The following is an 18,065-nucleotide window of genomic DNA, read 5'->3' as shown; positions in this document are numbered from 1 at the left end:
TCGGGGGTGACCCCGAGGTCAGGGGTTGGCTCCATGGAAAATGCTAAGACATGTTGGATGAAGGAAAGGGAGGACCCCAGGAAGGGGTGGGGGGTCAGGAGAGGACCAATTGTGTGCCCAGCACTGTTCTGTGTCAGGGCTCCAAGGGGGACCTCAGAACCTCAGGTCCCTCACACTCCAGAGCAAACAGCAAGAGAATACAGTGTGGGACACCCTGATCTGGGCTTTGCAGGCGAGGAGCAGGAAGTGGGCAGAACTGGAATGAGCCAGAGCATCCCCTCCTTAGCCTGAGCCCTGGGCAGCAGGGCCAGAAATGGAATTCTCCAGCCGGATGGAGTTGTTCCTGGAAAATCCCCACTGGCCCTTCCAGAAATGTGCTTTTGTGCCTGACTCCGGTTCCTTCAGATTGGCGGGGAAGGGGCGTTTTGGTGGCGGAGCTACACAGGCAAGGCCCTTGTCTTCTCTGGATTCTTTTTTGTTTTTTCTTTTAGCCGCGCCACATAGCATGTGGGATCTTAGTTCCCCGAGCAGGGATCGAACTCATGCCCCCTGCAGTAGAAGTGCGGAGTCCTAACCACCGGACTGCCAGGGAAGTCCCATCTCTGGATTCTAGGACAGCTGAAGTGGAGATTCATGCATTTATTGAGCACCATCTGTCAGCTTCACACGGTTCTCTCAACCACCCTGAGAAGCAGGGATCAAGGTCCCCATCATTTGACAAGGAAGCCGATGCCGGGAGATACCAAGTGGCTTGCCCAAGGTCATGTGGCCAAGTCAGAATTCTATCTAAGCCCACCTAGGGTCGGCCTGCTTGTGGCTCCAGTCCCGCCGCCCCATTCAGGATTCCCAAAATGGCAGGGACGGCCTGCAGGCTGAGGATGCCACTTCCAGCTCAGTCTCACTTGACCGAGCCTGGGCTGGCCCTGTGCCTGCCACCCTCAGAATAACCTTGGTGGTTCTGGGCATGGATCACTGACCATCACCTGGGATCTATTTTTGTCCTTCGGGTAACAAGGAAGTCTCACCTTGTACAGTAACCCCTTGGGGTGAGGGTAAAACGTATGACTCCCCAGTCCCAGCTGACCTTGCTGACCTGCTGGGAACTGACCCCAGTGGGGAAGGCAGAGGCCTGGCTCAGCCACGCTCCCTTTCTTGCCCTGCCCAGCCACGTTCCGGAATCTGGCTCCCTACCCCCATCCCTTCTTCCTGGCAGCCCACACCCTCCCCCAACCCCGACCAAGACTAGGAAACTGACAAATGGATCATATGTCCTCATGAGCCATTGCTTAATCTTATGCACCTGAGCAGCCAGAAAATTCTTTCTCACATCTATCTGCGGAAGCAAGCCCCGTTTCCTTAGGCGTTGGCCAGAGAGTTCTAGAATCCAGGCGCGGGAGCCATCTGGGAAGCCGGCTCCTAAACTCAGCTTTCAGATTCTGGAGCCCTGGAATCCTGTGGGGCAGTGGTTGATGACATTTGAGGAGATGACAGAAGCTGTGGGCATACCATAGACACGCTGGAAGGTCAAGTACAGTCTTAGGGGTCATGGACCCCAAAGGCTATTTATAGAGGGGTGATCCCTGGGAGTGGGGCCCAGAGATGCAGAGAGAGGTACCCCAGCAGAGTTAGGGGCTCCTTTCTGCTGAAATCAAGTGTGTGGAGGGGGGGAGGAGTTTTGTGACCTGAACTCAGTGACATAAGATAAATGCACAGAAAAAAGACTAGAAGGAAACCTGATAAAAATGTTACGGTAACAACAAAACCAAGAATGACTGTAGCTGATGACAATAATAATCCTAGCTGTTCCCATTTTCTGAGGGCCAATTATGTGTCAGCCCCTGTGCTAAGTTAGGGCTTTGCTTGTGTTATCTCAGTTAATCCCTACAACGTGCTCTTCCCTCGGGGGCCGTGGCCAGTGGCCTATGGGGTGAGCGCCATAAATGAGGATGGTTTTTGCCAGGTCTGCAGCTTCCCTGGAGGTGGACTACGGAGCCCTCAGGCCCAATACACAGGGGATGCTGTGTTCTCCTTGCCAGCAGCGCTGGGCCTGAGAGGGCATGGCTGGCCCCCTCGGGGATGCCTTCGGGGAGCCAGCCAGACCCACTGAGCTGACCCCAGCCCTCACTTGGCCCTACTCCTTCAGACGTTGGGGCTCAAAATAGCGGCTGCTCGAGAGCTGACAAAGGGCGGCTAAAAAAATCCCCTCAGTCTGGGCTCTGTCGCATACGGCTCGTAGGGACTATTTTGGGGAGAGGGTGCCGACGTGCCAATGGAAAATCCATGGGGCGGGAGTCTCCAAGGTGGGGAACCCACGTGTCTCCCTCTCCCCATCCTGGCCGTGTGCAGAGACACACACGTATTTGCAGCCCTCAGTCCACCTTCCTGACTGTTGGACTTTGTCATCCCTACAACAGCCCCGGAAATGGTAAGGAAACAGAAGTTCAGAGGAAGGGAAGTGACTTACCCAAGGTCACACAGCTAGAAAGCGGGCAGGACAGCGGTCAGCCTGGGACCCTGTGGCTCACAGTACAGTGCTCTCCCTGTAAATGCGGCCCCTGCCTACAGCCTCGCTGGGGAAGCCAACACCTTACCTTCTCGGGCATTGAAAGCTCAGAGGTGGTCCATTCTGGGGTGGACTGGGTAGGAAGCTAAGGATGACTTGAGGGTGTTAATGACCACATGGGAAGAAATTCCACTGGAAACCCCTGGCCAATTCTGATGGGAGCTTGCCTAGCTGTAGGAGAGACAGCTGAGCTGGCACAGGGCCTTGTTCCGAGTGAGCCCATCCCCCCACCCTGTCCCTGTGACTGCCTCACCCGCCCTGCCCAGGCTCCCAGAGCCTGGCAGCCCCTGCCAAGTTTCCAGGGAACGTGTCCGATAAGGGACTGGTGCTCATGACTCGCTCCCACCTAGCCACTATCTCTGACCCCGCTGCCACCACCAAGTGGGTAAGAATAGCAACAGCCCTGCTGAGTGGGCATGTACACAGGGACAGCACAGCGACAGCTTCAGGCAGGCAGCTCTGGCCCGCAGATCGAGGATAAGTCTCCAGGTCCCTCTTCCCATCAGACTCATTCGCCACCCCCACCCATTGTCCTTGAGTCCCACCACACCTTATGGTAAAGCACCAAGCCTCATCCTCTTCCCCTGCTGCCGCAGTGGAAGGGACATGGAGGGGAGCACACTGCCCTGTGGATCCCGGCCTGGGACCTGAGCCCTGACCTCCACTGACGAGCTGTGTGACCTGGAGCCGGACACTGTCCCTCTCTGGGCCGATAAGCAGGGTAAGGTAGCACAGCAGCCCCCTGAAGCATGGAAAATGGCCAGCAAGCCCTCTCCACATGCTAGGGGCCCTTGTGGTCCTGGTACCTGCTGCCTGGCGTCTCCTGAGTGCCCATGTGAACTCTGACCCTTTGACTTCCCGGTCAGTGGGGATGTGGATGGGGTAAGGGTGTGGGAGTCCCTGGGATATGGCACATGTTGTGGCTGAGTCCCCTCTATGAGTCTCCCTGTGACACTCCTGTGTGTGCTCCACTGCGTCACATGGGTGTGCAAGGGTGGCTGCATCACTGAGGGAAGAGGCTGTTGTCATGGAACCCAGGATGAGCGTCACCACGCTATCTGAAGCAGGGAGATCTAAGGAGGCTTGCATCCAAGTTCCTGAGTCACTGTGACACCTGGGGTAATTAAGGGAGATGAGGCTGAGTTCTGCAGTCCCCAGATCGGTGGCCCCTGAAGCTCTCACAGCCTGACTCACTGCATGGCTCAGACCTGGACCCAGCTCCTCCCCCAGCCTCCTCACCCCTCACAGCACGCTTGCTCTCCTCATCTTCCCTGTTCTCTTCTCCTTGACCCTCAAGCCTACCTCCTGCCTGCCCCGCCATGTCCCCCACTGACCCAAGGAGTCCCAGGGGGAAGGGGCCAGGCATGCTAGGGAGGGGGAAGAAGGAAGGGGCTGGGATGGGTTCCTCGCATGCTTACACCACGCAGACTAGAGTTTAACGCACACTTACACACCCATAGACACATGCGTGTGCACACAGGCACACACGCACACCTGACGGAGTGACAGGGCTGCCATGGTGTCTCCAGGCTCAGTCTCTTAGCACTAGCTCTCAGGTAGGCCCCCCAAACCCCTCAACCCTTTGGGTCCTCACATGTCCCTGAGGCCCCCTCATTAGAGACACATTACCCCGCAGCAGCAGGACGTCTGGAGGTGAGATCAGAGGAAGAACTCCTGCCCTGAGGCCCCAGCTAGAGTCTTAGGATGGGTATCGGTGGATGTGAGTGGGGTGGGGGGTCTCTGAGGTCCCAAGACTGTTTCTTCCTTTGTGAGCAAGGGCCGGACTGACCTCTGGGCCTCTTGCTTCAAGAGCCCTAATCTCTGGAGCTGGAAAAAGTTTAAAAATATCCTCATGTTTACATTCTTTCCAAGCCCGCCTCCCAGTCCTCAGTGCTGGGTCCCTTTGATCTGGCCCTGTGCCTCTGGAAGGAGCCTGGGAGAGGGAGACCATGAGCTCCCCACCGGGGGAGCCTCCAGACCAGTCTGAACCCCATGAGAACCCTCAGCGTCACCCAGAGAGAGCCTTGGAGCTGGCAAGGAGCCAAGGCTGGAGGCAGATGTCTTTCCAGGGCCGTGTGAGAGCTGGAGTTGGGGCCCCTCTCCACACTCCGCCCCGCAAAAGCCTGGGCCCATGGGGCCCATGGGGAGTGTGTGAGAGTCTGTGGCTATAGGCATCTGAGGTAAGTCCTCCCCACAGTCCATGGACCAGGGGAAGCCATGTTGATTGAGCTCCTGCTGTGTGCCCGGCATTGTGCTACACATTTTGGGGGGATTATCTCGCGTAGTCCTCTCAACAACTCCATCTGAGCCAGGCCCATTTTATCAACAAGTAAACCGAGGTTCAGAGAGGTAACGAGACTCACCTGGGAACACACAGCAAGGATGAGGCAGAGCATGACTCACGTGTTCTTCCGCCCACACTGAGCCACCAGTCATCCCCCACTTTGCCCTCGCAGGGTCCAGGCCCCGCTGCCTGCAGAGTAAGGCCCGCTCACTAGCGCGAATCTGCACAAGCACTTGCTGACCTACCACCAAGCCCACAAACAAGCACCAGCTTCTTGTTTCTCTCCCTCTGAGACCCGGGAGAAGCCACGCCCCTCTATGACCCTCACTTTACTCTATAGAAGGGGCTGAGGATTGCAGGAGAGGCTTATGTCCACAAATGCTCAGGAAAACTGGGGATTGTGGACCCTGTTGTCAGCCCCACAAGCAGAAAGTATTTTGAGGTCTGGAGGCTTAAGAAAGGAACCCTCAAATTGGGGCAGATGCCTTAATATGCCCTGGTATCCTGTCATCCATCCTTTCTTTGGCCGGGGTTCCACCTACCTGCTTACCAACCCATACATCCATCCACTTACCACCCCACCCCCCACCTATCCATCCATCTACCCATCTACCCAACCATCATCCACCAACCCACCCATCCATCCATGCATCCACTCACCCACCTGTCAGCCTATCTATCTATCCAGAACAAGGACCCAGAAAGCAGGGGTTCCAGGGTTCCAGCTCAGGTGCTGCATCCCACTGGCTGGATGAACTTGGGAAGGTCTCTCCACCTCTTTGTGATTTACTTTTCCAACTTGATTAGACGTTGCTGGCCTGGGTGATCTCTAAGGCGCTTCTGGGGGATCTCATGGGAGCAGAGCCCAGCTGAAGGCTGTGGACACTGCTGGAGAGGTAAGATAAACCTTGACCAGACAGTCTCACCTTGTGCCCTGCTTCTAAGACTCCCAGCTGCAGCCCTTAACCTCCCTGACCTTCAAGATCCTTCACTGGAAAATGGGGCCAATAAGCCTGCCCTCGTAGGTTGACGGAAAGATTAGATGAGATCTGCTTTCGAAGAACTTTGCACCCTGAAGACTTCTGAGTGGGTACAGGCCAAGCAGGGGATCCTAGGAGAGGGGCAGGAAGCTCTGCTTGGACCACAGTAGTCAGCAGAGCCTCCCGTGGAGGATGGGGGTGTGGGTGGGGAGAGGGGACCTGGGCCCAGAGTGGCTGGGATCAGCCTCAGGGTCTCTCCCTGGGCTGGGGATCCAGGCTGAGTTTCCCACGCTCCCCCAGGCCAGCCAGGATGCCTGCCCCATCTCTCTTGGCTGGGCTTGGCCTCCATCCCACAGAATCTGCCAGGAGTGAAGAGATTATCTCCTAAAAATAGGGCCTGGGCCCCAATGAGGTTGTTTTTCTCCCTTCCCCGTGATTTACCATCATCAGCTCAGGGTGCCTGGGACAACAAGTCCCACCCCGGCTCCCCAGAGACCGTTGGGATGAAGGCATGGGGGATCAGCATGTGTCTGGGGTCAGTCAAGGGTCAGGGATTAGAGGTCAGTCTGGAAATGTGGTCAGGGCTTAGCACCAGGGCCATGGCTTAATCATCGGCCAGGGGAAGGGGTTCACCTGAGGCAGGGGCAGGGTGAGCCACGAGGGTTCCTATTCCACCCCAGTGGTGTCCATCTGAATAATTCCCCCTTCTCTTTTTGCAGACTCCCCATGCACTCACCAGCCTGTGTGTAAAACCCAAAGGTGCCTTGGGGCCAGCATGGGGACAGAGACTGATCCCCAGCCTCACCTCTCCTGTTCCAGCCCCATGGGGCCCTGAGGATTCCTACCCAAGCCCTCACGATTCCTACCCAGACCCCTCCTGAGACTGAGGGACCTCTGCCTACCCCTGTGTGCAGGTGACTCATATACAGGGACACAAGTATGCTCACACATGAGTACAGGACATGGACTCACAAGGTGCACCCCCCAGAGCAAAGATGATATCCAGGCAAACACAGAAATAACACTCTCAGGGACACCCTCCTCAACCATCACCTGGACAGTTAACCCATGCAGGGCCTGCAGCCAGTGTTCTCCAAATGCCCACAGAAATGACCCACCTTGCTCTAGCCTCAGGATCTCACCAAGAGCCCATATGATGCCCCTGTGTCTTTCCCCGCAGGGGACCCCAGGCTCATCCCTCAAGCCCCCACACCCTTTCTGTGCAGCCGGAGATGGGGAAGGGGTGAAAGGGCAGGTGGACATGGATAATGCACACATGCACATGGACACCTGGACATGGGCCCACAGTCCTCTAGGACCCACGCCCAGTTCTCTGAGGCTTTATTATTGGACAAACGTGAGCCATATGAAGTGCTCCCATGGGCAGCCCGTTTAGTCAGTGCACAGGCTCTGCAGATAAGTCTGGTGATGTTGCCTCCACCCTAGGGCAGGTGAAGGGGCTTCTGCCCTGTCCTGGCCCTCGTGGATCTGGAGTGCTGGGCCATCTCCCAGTGGATTCAGATGGAACCAGAGGCCAAGTTCCCAGCAGGGGCTGCCTGGACCATTTAAACCGCCGCCTTCAGGGGCACACTGTCTACTGGCTGATCTAGGTCCTTCTTCCTCGCCAGGGTCAAGTGGGTGAAGATGAGGATGAGGAAGATGCCTGAGGGGCCGGAGAGGGATAGATCAGCCCTCCGAAAGGGCCATAGGACTTGTCTATAACTAGGGACTCCTTGCTGTTGGTATTGATTTAATAAGGCAGCAAAGTTTCCTAGACAGCATCCCCAAGGCTGGGCTGGGTATGACTCTGTGGTTCCGACGCCTGAAGGAGCCTGACTGCTTGGCCTGCTCAGCCCTCACCAGGGCCAGAACACCCCAGCCTCCAAGGTCCCTTTCTCTGGGGAACAGTTTGGGTGGGGATCATCTGGGAGCCAGTGAGTTGTTCCCACGGACCTCTGAGAGAAAGGCACACTGTAGCAATGTGCTAGAACCAGCAAAGAAAACCAGCCAGGAAAAAAAATTAAGGGGCTAAAGAAACAAAGGGGATAGAGAGGGAGGCTTGGACTGAAAGAGTTAGGCTGGAAAGAGCTGGGCTCTGCCACACCCTGGCTGTGTAACTTCAGACAAATCACTTAACTTCTCTGAGCATCAGTGACCGCATCTGGAAAATGGGGAAATGCCAGCACCACAGGGTTGTAGGGAGGATTCAACACAATAATCCTATGCTTGGCATAAGGCCTGATACACAGTTAATGCGTAGCAGTAACAGTAAATGCTGTTATCAATGAGGATGAGCTTGACTATGATAACAGGAGGCAACAGCATAATGACTAGGAGAGTTGGGGGGCTCCTTCTCCATCCCTGTGGGGACACCATGGGATGGGACACTGTTTATCCGGAGGCTGTGGCTCCAGCCACCATTGCCCTCCCCCACACAGGAGCCCAACCTCCGTTACCTATTGCTATCAGCGTGCCCACGAGGATGCCCACCGCTGACAGCTTCGTGGGCATGCCCTTCATGCGGCCCACCTTGCGCATGCACTGCCCCTCCACATTGCAGCGACACACGATCACTGGGGAGAGGCAGGGGAGGAAGGTAAGGGCAGTGGAGGCGGGCTCCGCAGCTCCTCAGAGCCCTCAGCCCAGCCCAGCTGGCCAGTATGTGGGTTTTGGTGCATATGCTGTGTTCATGCGTGTGGCAGGGGGATGCAAGCTCCTCTGTGCACGTGCCTGTGTGCACTGCAGTCTGTGCGCCCAGCCACACACATGCAGGTGTGCACAGGCATATGCTGTCCTTATGAGCCCGTAGACGTATTGCCCAGATCCTCCCCCTGCATCTCAGGGGTTCCCTCAGGAACCACAGGCCCCTGACCTTGGCTGCACCCCAGCCCGGCCTCACCTCGGACCTGGATCTGCCACACCCGGTCATGGTGGCTGACAACTATGGGGACTACATGTTCACGTGGCTCCACCCAATGCAGGCCCAGGGTGAGGTAGGCATGGGACCCTGTTGGGACCATAAGCAGCGATCAGAGTCACTAGCCCGCTCCCCGAGGCCCAGCCCCACGGCATCTCACTTCCAAGCGCCACCCACTCCCCACCTTGGCCACAACCTCCCTGCTTCCCCCACTACACACCATTGAGAGCCCGGAGGCGCCAATCCCGCTGCGCCGTGGGGTTGGGACCAAGGGCAAAGCTGTAGGGACCGTGTCCGCCGGCCAGGTCAGGGTCCCCTCTGGGTCCACCAACAACCACGCCACGGTCCTGGCGGGGTGTGCAGAGGTGTCGGGAGGGCTCAGGAGCCACAGTCGGGGTTGGGGCAGAAGGGGCCTTCAAGAAGTGGATCACGAGGGTCGCAGAGGTGCTCAGCGTTGGCTCATCTGCAGAGGAGGTAGTGCTGAGCCGGCCTGGGCCCTTCTGGGGGTGGGGTGAATTCAGAGTCCCTGGCCTGGTCCCCTTCCCCACAGCCCATCAGTCTCACCCTGTGAGTCCCCTTCCACGCCCCCTCCCTCCCCTCGACCCCCTCCTCTCCATCCCCTCTCTCTTCCTCACAATGCACTTCACCCCCTTCACTGTCTAAACAGCTGCCAGGCCTTTCTGTGCCCTTCAGGATGCCACGCTGGTTCTCACTGTCCCCCCACCCCACCCTGGCCCCTGGTGCCAGGGCCCAACAATATGGAAATGCCCTGACTATAGATGAGCTCACCCCTGTCACAGGACAGCCCAGCTCAGAGCTGAAACCTGCCTTCCTGACGGACCTGCCCTTGGGCCATCTCTTCATCCTGTCAAAATGGCATTCAGAGTCCTCCCCACCTGGCCTCAGCGTCCCATCCAGGCTCACTTCCTGGCACGCCTGCCCCAGGAGAGCCACTGGCCCTCCCTCCCCACCCTCCAGTCCCACTCCCTCTGCTCCCAGCCTGTGTCTGAAGCTGACACCCTGAGAGGCCCTCCGGGGCTGAGGTTGGGGGGTGGCAGGTGTCTGGAGGGAAGGGTGGTCTGAGAGGGGAGGCAGAGGCCAGGCCTTCTCAGAGAAGTATACTGGCCACAGCCCCTTGCCCATCCCTCCTGCCCGGAGCAGAGCGGCTGCCAGCAAGGGCGCTGGGGAGGAAGCTTCGCCCTGCCTGTCTGTCTTAGGTTTTCTCACCTTCCCAGAGGCCCCCACCACAGCCTGGCCATACCTGCATCCTGGGCCTCCACGAGCACTGTGTACATGTCCCCAGGCTGTGCACCCTGCAGGGCCCGAGCTATGTGCACCTCCCCGGAGACCTCCTCTATACAGAGCCAGCCCTCTGAGTCATTGACCAGGGAGAACCTGACGGTCAAAGAACATGGGGCAGGGAGGCAGGGACCACATATGACGTCTTGCCCAGAGACCTTCTGGGTCATGTGATCTGCCCAAGTTCCACATGCCCTTTGTGACTTGAGGGCAGCAGCAGTGCCCGTGATCTCGCTCCAGCTTAAGGGACTCGTTGGGGGGCAGGGCTTAAACCACAGATACTGTGGCTGAGGGAGGGACTCTCAGAGCCTGGGGGGCCTGACTCATTTCCACTATTCCCAGGTCAGCCCACAAAGGGGCCGGATAGAGCCAGAGCCTGGGAACGGCACCCAGTGCTGCGGTCTGGGTGGGCGGCTGGAAGAGGGCCTGGTCCAGGACAGTATGGGGAAGCATCATCTGAGCCCTCACGGGGTCCAAACACCCCTCTCCATCCAGCCCTGATCCCCACCAGGAGTCACAACCTTCACATTAACCATGGTTTGAGGAACACTGCAGGCTGTAGATAATGAGAGTTCCCTCTGAGGCCCTGGGATCATCCCGAGGAGGCAGGGGTGGTCCAGCCCAGCTAAGGGGCTGGTCTTCTGGCTCACCTGAGGGGATTGCTCATGGGGTCTGAGGGCCGGATGGTCAGCAGGAGGGAGCCAGCGGGGGTGCTGACTGGGACACTGGCCTCGTAGCTCTCCTGGTCCAACTGAGGGGGTGGCGTCACCCTTTCCACCAGCACAGTCACGGTGACTGTGGCTCCAGGGCCTGGGTCTGGCCCCACCGGCTCTGCCACGCTCCGCACCACCACCACCAACTTGTGACTTGGAGCTGCCTCGTAGCTGAGGTTCTGGAACCAGTGGGGCCCGGGTCACTGTGTGGGCCACGGCTTGGCACCCTGTGCATGAACGTGTGGGTGTGTGCACTCCCCCACCCCTAGCCCCTTACCTTGAGGAGTCGCAGCTGGACACGACCAGAGTCTGGCTCCCAATCCAGGCCAAAGGTTCCCTCCACATCCCCTGCCTCAATGGCAAAGTCCATGAGGCGGAAGGCAGGCTCAAGGTCGGCGTCAGTGGCCATGAGTGTGGTCACCAGAGTCCCAGGCTCTGTGTCCTCAGGGAGGCTTAGGGGCTCAATCTGGAGAGATGGGGAGGGGCTGTGAGCCCCCCCGTTAGCACCTTCTCAAGGTGTCCTCCCCTGTTCCTGCTTACCTGGGAAGTGGTGAACTCAGGGGCATGGTCATTGATGTCCGTGATCGTGACTGCAATCTCACAGGTGCTGCTGAGGCCTGAGGCAGGGGAGGGCATGTTGGGGAGACCAGGGTGGGGACAGAGGGGTCAGGGAACCCTGGTCACCTTCAGGGCACTTACCGCCCTCTGCTCCTCCCAGGTCAATGACCAGCACCTGAAGCAAGATGTTCTGGCCAGCTTGGAGGGGGGCAGCCCCCAGTGTCACACTGCCCGAGGTGGAGTCCAGCTCGAAAGCTCTCCCCTCTGCCCCCTCCTCGGGCTCAGGGCTCAGCAGCCGATACACAACGTGGGAATTGGGGGAACCGGGGGCATCTGCATCCTCTGCCGAAAGCTTAGCCACCTTGGTGCCTGCAAAGACATCACCCACATGGATGGGACCACAACCAGACCTCGAGGCCTTACCTCACCACTCTTCTTTGTGTGTGTGTGTGTGTGTGTGTGTGTGTGTGTATGTGTGTGTGTGTGTGCGCATGTGTGTGTATGTGTTGGGGGTGAGACATTGATATAGGGACCTGAGGCTGGTCCCATCCCAGAGGAGAGCAAGATGGGATAGCTCACAGGGACTTCACCCCTCCCCCACCCCCTGACAAGGCTCATAGCCCACCTGGGGGGCTGAGCTCAGGAATGCTGATTGCGGGGCCTCGTGGGGGGCAGACAGGCATGTTGTCATTCTCATCCATCACCACCACATGCAGCTCCAGAGGTTCGGCCGGGTAGTCCTCACCGCGGGTATTCTGAGCCCGCACCCGGAGCAGGTACTATAGCGGGCAGTGGAGGGCTTCAGATGAAGACCAGAGGCAGCTCCAGCCTGGCCTGGGTCTGGGTTCCCTTCTGGTGGCCAGCTCCAGCTCTTCTGCCTCAGTGCCTGTGGGGGATGTGACACCCCCGGAAGCCCACTGGACGGGGACCAAGCACCCCTCAGCCTGTCCTCCTGGCTTCCCCCTCACCTCACCTCAGCCTGGGCTTCTCGGTCCAGCTCCCTGGTCACGTAGAGTTTCCCCTCCTTGTCCACATCAAAGGGTCCAAGGGGCTGGCTCTCCAGGTGATAATGTACATCCCCCCCACTCCAATGTACCTGGGAGGGGGACACAGAATGAGGGCCCCCAGGACGAGGGGCAGGAATAGCCCGTGTCAGCCCTTATATTCCAACTGTTCCTGGGTAGGGAGCCTGGGCCCCAACTGTTTTGTGACCCCAGGCAAGTTGCTGCCCTCTCTGGGGTCCAGGTAGGGTCCTTTTCTTTCAGGGCACTTGGGACAACTCCACGGTGGCCTTGCCCTGGTCCAAGCCTGGATCTTGCCCAAAGTGCCTGAATGACCAGGTTGTTTTGTTCTCTGCTCTCTCAGGCTGGGCCTGACCCCAGGGCATTCCTCGAGGAGCCTGAGACATTCCTGGCCTGGGTGACAATCCCCATGGCAGCAAGGAGGTGGCAGCTGTTCTGCTGAGGAAGCCTGGGATCAGCTCAGGAGGTCAGAGCACAGAGCCACGCCTGCCAGAGGATAGCAGGTGAGGAGCTAAGGGCCTGGTCCCAGGGCCTGATACGCTCACTCCGTCTTGAAAACTGATGGGGACAGTGGAGGGAGAAGCATAGGTAGGGGAGGAACAGGGGGTCAAGTTGAGCCCCAGACCCACCCCCCCGAATCTCCACGAGACTCAGGCCCAGCTACACCATCCATGGGGTTATTTCAGCTGCTAACAGCCACTTACTTACCTGGGCAATGTGGTGTGGGTACGGAACTTGGAGATTCTCTGCCAGGTGGACAGGATCTAGGGGCACCCAGGTGTTTTCTACTATGGAGACATCTACGGTGGCTGTGGCCTGGTGGCCCGAGGCCTGGTCACCCATGTCCTTGACCCGTACCAACAGCTGGTATGGCCCCTCCAGAGCCTGATCTAGGCTGGTGCTCCCTAGAAGGGGAAGGGTGGTCAGCTGAGCAGGGGGCCAGTGCATCCTGGTACCAAACACAAAGCCAAGCATATGTCAGGTGTTCAGGATACTCTCTTGGCCAATGGATGAGAGGGCCCTTTAGCACCATTGTGAGCATCCGACCAGGACTTGACGGTTTGCAAAATCACTTCCACATCTGTCCACACAATGAGTGGTTGATAGATTGGATAGGTGGATGACCAGGATGGGGGGTGGTAAACGGGTGGATAGGTAGATGAGTGAATGACTGGTTGGATAAATGGACAGTTGACTAGGTGGATGGATGGGGGTTTGAGAGGGTAGAAAGATGGGGATTTGGGCATGTGGATGGACGGTTGGATAGATGGACTGTATGTATGTTTGCATGGTAGATGGATGAATGGGTGGCTGGCTGAGTGGGTGTGTGATTGGCTTCTCTTTCCTTCCCCAACCTGTGCCTCTGGTCTGAACTCCCAGGTCCAGGTCTCTCCTGCCATCACTCCCAAGGTCTCCCAGCAGTGTCCTGGGCCATAACCCCTCAGGTTTCTCATATCCTTGTCTCTTAGGCCCAAGTCTGCAGAATGTAGGGTTGAGGCACTTCCATCCACACCATTCCTTAACTCTCCAGGCATGGTCCTGCCTCCCCCCATGTTTTTGCCTTGCTGTTCTCTCCAGCTGGAATACTTTTTCCGCCTGCTTTATCTCTCAAGCTCCAACCCGTCCTGCAGCTCAGATGCAAACTTCCCCAGCTTTTCCCAACCCTCCCGCCTCTTCACACCCAGCTCAGGCTCACCCTCAGGGCTGAGAGCCAGAGCCCCCAGCTGAGGCTCCAGCTGGAACATATCTGCAGAAGGCTGGGATGGGGCCTGGTTCAGGATGTGGAATCGAAGATCCGAGTTGGCTGTGCCTGGCGCATCCCCGTCCGAAGCCTCAAGGAAGAAGAAGGGGACACCTGGTGTGTGTGGAGAGGGTTCACCATTAGGGGTGAAGGGGTGGGGAGAGTCTCCCAAGCTTCCTTTATCTCTCCCTGGGTCTTCCTTCTGTATTCATCATCATATCAGGATTCTGAAGGTGAGCCATGGCTCTTCACCCCACTTCATAGATGAGCAAACTGAGGCCAAGAGTAGATGGAACTCACCTGTGGACCCTCAGTGCGGTAGGGAGGGTGCAGGATGAGACAGAGATGGGAGGGGGCAACTTGGACCCTGACTGCCCTGTCCCTATGCCAACTCTATGGCCATCTCTTTACTCTCTGTTCTCCCATCAGTGGCCACCTGACCTTGCTGTGAGCTGGCTGCTTTGGGCACTCACCAGGCCTGGTGCCCTGGCTCAGCTGAACTTTGTAGATGGCCTGGGAGAAACGGGGCACCTGGTCATTCTCATCCTTCACATGCACGAGCACATGCTGCGGGCCCCACAAGACACGTCCATCCTCTGTCTCCACGGTGACCTGGCAGGGAAGGGTAGTCAATGCCCCACCTTGCCTTGGTGGCTTTCTCCTACCCCTGGCCCAGTCGTACCTGTAGCTGGTACTCTGCCTGTTCCTCCCGGTCCAGGGCCCTGGTCACCAGCAGGAAGCCAGACTGTGGATCCACAGCAAAGGGGCCCTCAGCTGCCACGCCTGAGTCTCCTGACAGAACAATCTGGCCCTCAGTCTCCTTACGGGGCAGTGGTAGCTGGCGAGGAGAGAACAGAGGTGAAGAGAGTGGGGGCCGGGCCTGGAGGATGCCCCCTCCATCTCATGGCCCCATTTTATGTGTGGGGAGACTGAGGCTTAGAGAGCGTTGGCACTTGCCTGAGGTCACAAAGCCAGTAAGGAACAGGGTGGAAATTCAAAGCCAGAGCTCCTTCCTCTGTGCCTGATGCTCTCTATACTCCGTGCCCTACTTTCTAAAGCTTGAAACCCCCCCTCCATCACTTCATCCTTAAACTTAAAGCTCTACTTTCTTCTGGGATTAAAATCTTATTAGTCATTCATGCTATACCACATACTGTCTCGAAAGCAGGGTTGAAAGAAAGCCAGAGCAAGAAAGAGAAAGGAGTGCTGGAGGTAGGGGAAGCAGGACTTGGGGCGAGGGCAGCCCACGCATATCTCAGGCTCACCTTGGTCAAGTACAAAGGGAAATTTCCACCGTAGTTTTCCGGGACATCCACATACACCTCTGCAGGCTGGGCCCCGGGGAAAGCCTGTGGGAGGATTTTCACCACGTCAGCAAGCTGTACCTTTCTGCCGTGGGGGCCGGGACCTGACAGGGAAGGGGAATTCTGCCCCTTCCCTGGGCCTGGCCATACCTTAGCCCATCCACCCCCTGGCCTTTGACCTCCTGACCCCACAACAGGCCTATAGCCAGCCCTCATCACCATCCCCCAAACACTACCATCCATAGTCAGTGCAACTGGTCCAGGTAGAGTAGCGGGCGAGGGTACCAACCAAAGCTAGGATCTGAGGGTGAGCAGCAGGGCCCAGCTCACCTGGGGGATGAAGAGGCAAAGCAGACACAGCCAGGCAGGAACCATGGTCAGGATGGGCCTGAGGGACATGGCAGTAAGGATCCAGCCCAGATCGGTGGGCGAGAGGGTTCCTCTCTCTAGGAAGTCTTCCTCCCCTCATCCCCCCTCAGCCCCGGGGCCATGGCTTCCCCAGGCCCCATGGGGTACAACGGTCCCTCCTTTTTCAGCTGGACCAGCAACTCTCAGAGCTGCCCCTCCCCCTCCCACCCACTTGGACACTGCCCCCGCCCTTGTCCCCTGCCTGAGCCCACTGCATACACATAGCCAGAGGGCCCTCAGGACAGACTGGCCTCCTCTTCCTCCCCTTTTAAGGGCCTGCCGCTCCCCATTGCCTGCAGGGTAGTGTCCAGCTCCTTGGCCAGGCCCATCAAGACCCCCAGGTCCAGCTGCCCTGCATTTCTTCATTCTTGTGCCCACAAGGGTCTCCATGGGAGTTTCACCTCCAGACCTTTGTCTTCTTCCCCCCATGGCCTCCCCAGCTCGTGGATCCCAAAGTGGTCATTTCCCAGAAGCACCCCAAGTCACAAAAGTTTGAAGCTCGAAAGACCCTGACAACTCTGAGGGCCGCTTCCTGTGGTTGCCTCACGTTGCCGGCAAGGCCTGAAGGGCAGAGCCTGACCAAGGTCATGGAAGACTTGACCACAGGAGAACTCCTCCTGGAACAGAGGACTCAGGGTTCAGGGTCTACAGGACTGTTCTACCGCCCACTGCCATCCTTCAGCCATGGGGGAGTCCCCGCGGGGCAGGAGCCCTGCCCTCGTCTCAGCATTTTCCAGCACTTAGCGCTGAGCTGGGCGCACAGAGCACAGACAGCCACGCCAACCAGTCACGGGAACTCTTCCCTGGACGACAGGGCAGTGTTTCTCCTTCCCCCACCACCAACACCAGCCTTAGCCCTGCCCACCCTCCACTCCCAGACCCTCACCCGCCGGTGCCTGAGGTTGGCTTCCTTGGTCCAGCCTCCAGGTGAGAGAACTCTTTCTACGGGGAGTGCTGGCCAGGCCGGACCGGGTGGAACAGGGCAGGGCGGACACTTGAGCAGGTAGGCGGGCCAGCCATGCTCGCTCAGGAGTGGAAAACACCACTGGGCCCACAGCAGCAGGCCTGGCCCTGCCCAGCCCCCCAAGTTACTCATTGACTTTGGAAAGCTGGGGGCTGTTCAGCATCCATGACCGCCGGCCCCGGGCGGGGGGAGATTATCGACCTGGCGCCTGTCCTACCCCTACACGGCCCAGTGGACACTTCTCAGCCCTCTGGGTTTGGACCTGACTATTTCTTCCGTGGCTCCAGACTCGCTCCCACTTCTCCCCCCTGTGCACCAGCATCTGCAGCTCTGCCTTGGCCCACTCTGTTCCTTTCGTCTGGAATGCCCTTCCCACCCCTTCATCTGTCTGCTAAGCACTTGCTCCGGCTTCAGTACTCGGCTCCAATATTCCCCTCTCCCAGGAACTCTTCCCTGGACTCCCAGGCTTGTTCAGCGTTCTCCTGTGGGAATATCTGGCCCCCACCCACGCCCCCATGACGAGTGCTATCTCTATCAACACAGAGAGGACACCAGGTTGTCATTGGCTGTCTCTTCCATCAGACTGGGAAGCCCTCCAGCACAAGAATCAGGACCCAGTAATGATCTGGCCCTTGCCCGGCCCTGGCAGCTCCCAGGTGGCTTGTGGAGCTAAGATAAGGAGCTAGAGGTGGCACGTGCAGGATAGGGGAGCAGTGCATTACCTGAACTGGATACTTAGGGCTCCACACCACCCACCAGTGGGGCCAGGGGGTGGGGTGGGGGGACAGCAGCCTGTGACATCCCCTGAGCCTCCCTAAGTGCTCACACTAGCCCCTGGACACCGACAGGGCTGGGAAAATGTACTGTCTTGTGCCTCTGAGAAGGAGAGAAAAGACTGAGCCAGCTCAGGTGACCTTGAGGGAATTGCAGGGCTGACCAGGGGCCCTGCCCCCAATGAGGGGGCAAATGGGACCCAATGAAACTTAAAAGCTTTTGCAAAGCAAAGGAAACTATAAATGAGACGAAAAGACAACCCTCAGAATGGGAGAAAATATTTGCAAGCAAATAAACAAAGGATTACTCTCCAAAATATATAAACAGCTCATGCAGCTCAATATTAAAAAAACAAACAACCCGGGCTTCCCTGGTGGCACAGTGGTTGGGAGTCCGCCTGCCGATGCAGGGGACACGGGTTCGTGCCCCGGTCTGGGAAGATCCCACATGCTGCGGAGCGGCTGGGCCCGTGAGCCACGGCCGCTGAGCCTGCGCGTCCGGAGCCTGTGCTCCGCAACGGGAGAGGCCACAACAGTGA

The 18,065-nt window shown here is 58.0% G+C and overlaps 1 protein-coding gene across 6 annotated transcripts; it reads right to left on the bottom strand.

Annotated features, from left to right (window-relative positions):
* Positions 1–7,117: 7,117 nt before the first annotated feature.
* On the bottom strand, positions 7,118–16,754 carry CDH16 (cadherin 16). 6 transcript variants are annotated; one of them, XM_012537123.2, is made up of 18 exons: positions 16,680–16,742; positions 15,712–15,769; positions 15,343–15,426; positions 14,760–14,915; positions 14,551–14,689; positions 14,033–14,191; positions 13,045–13,241; positions 12,288–12,410; positions 11,940–12,093; positions 11,456–11,683; positions 11,297–11,373; positions 11,034–11,222; positions 10,694–10,935; positions 10,006–10,139; positions 8,965–9,207; positions 8,727–8,834; positions 8,284–8,400; positions 7,118–7,490 (listed from the first exon to the last, which is right to left on the bottom strand). In XM_012537123.2, exons 2-18 carry the CDS (start codon positions 15,754–15,756, stop codon positions 7,393–7,395), a joined length of 2,493 nt encoding a protein of 830 aa, XP_012392577.2. In that variant the 5' UTR covers positions 15,757–15,769; positions 16,680–16,742; the 3' UTR covers positions 7,118–7,392. The 6 variants fall into 6 exon arrangements, with proteins under 6 accessions (XP_012392577.2, XP_004280926.2, XP_033263544.2 ...); XM_004280878.2 differs by having other exon boundaries at positions 16,676–16,729; XM_033407653.2 differs by lacking the exon at positions 16,680–16,742 and adding an exon at positions 9,401–9,403 and having other exon boundaries at positions 8,965–9,091; positions 10,010–10,139; positions 15,712–15,756.
* Positions 16,755–18,065: the final 1,311 nt, after the last annotated feature.

The sequence above is a fragment of the Orcinus orca genome, chromosome 20 (genome assembly GCF_937001465.1).
Source record: "Orcinus orca chromosome 20, mOrcOrc1.1, whole genome shotgun sequence".
Classification (NCBI taxonomy): Eukaryota; Metazoa; Chordata; class Mammalia; order Artiodactyla; family Delphinidae; genus Orcinus; species Orcinus orca.
Note: the sequence above shows the minus strand (reverse complement) of the source record. Positions and strands in the feature narration are given on the sequence as shown.

Excerpts from the sequence above, each read along its gene's own strand:
- CDH16 (XM_012537123.2), bottom strand. The coding sequence starts at position 15,756 with ATGGTTCCTGCCTGGCTGTGTCTGCTTTGCCTCTTCATCCCCCAG. Across the intron at positions 8,401-8,726 it reads GTGGCAGATCCAGGTCCGAG|TGATCGTGTGTCGCTGCAAT; the intron begins GTGAGGCCGGGC and ends GCCTCTCCCCAG. Across the intron at positions 7,491-8,283 it reads GGGCACGCTGATAGCAATAG|GCATCTTCCTCATCCTCATC; the intron begins GTAACGGAGGTT and ends CCGGCCCCTCAG.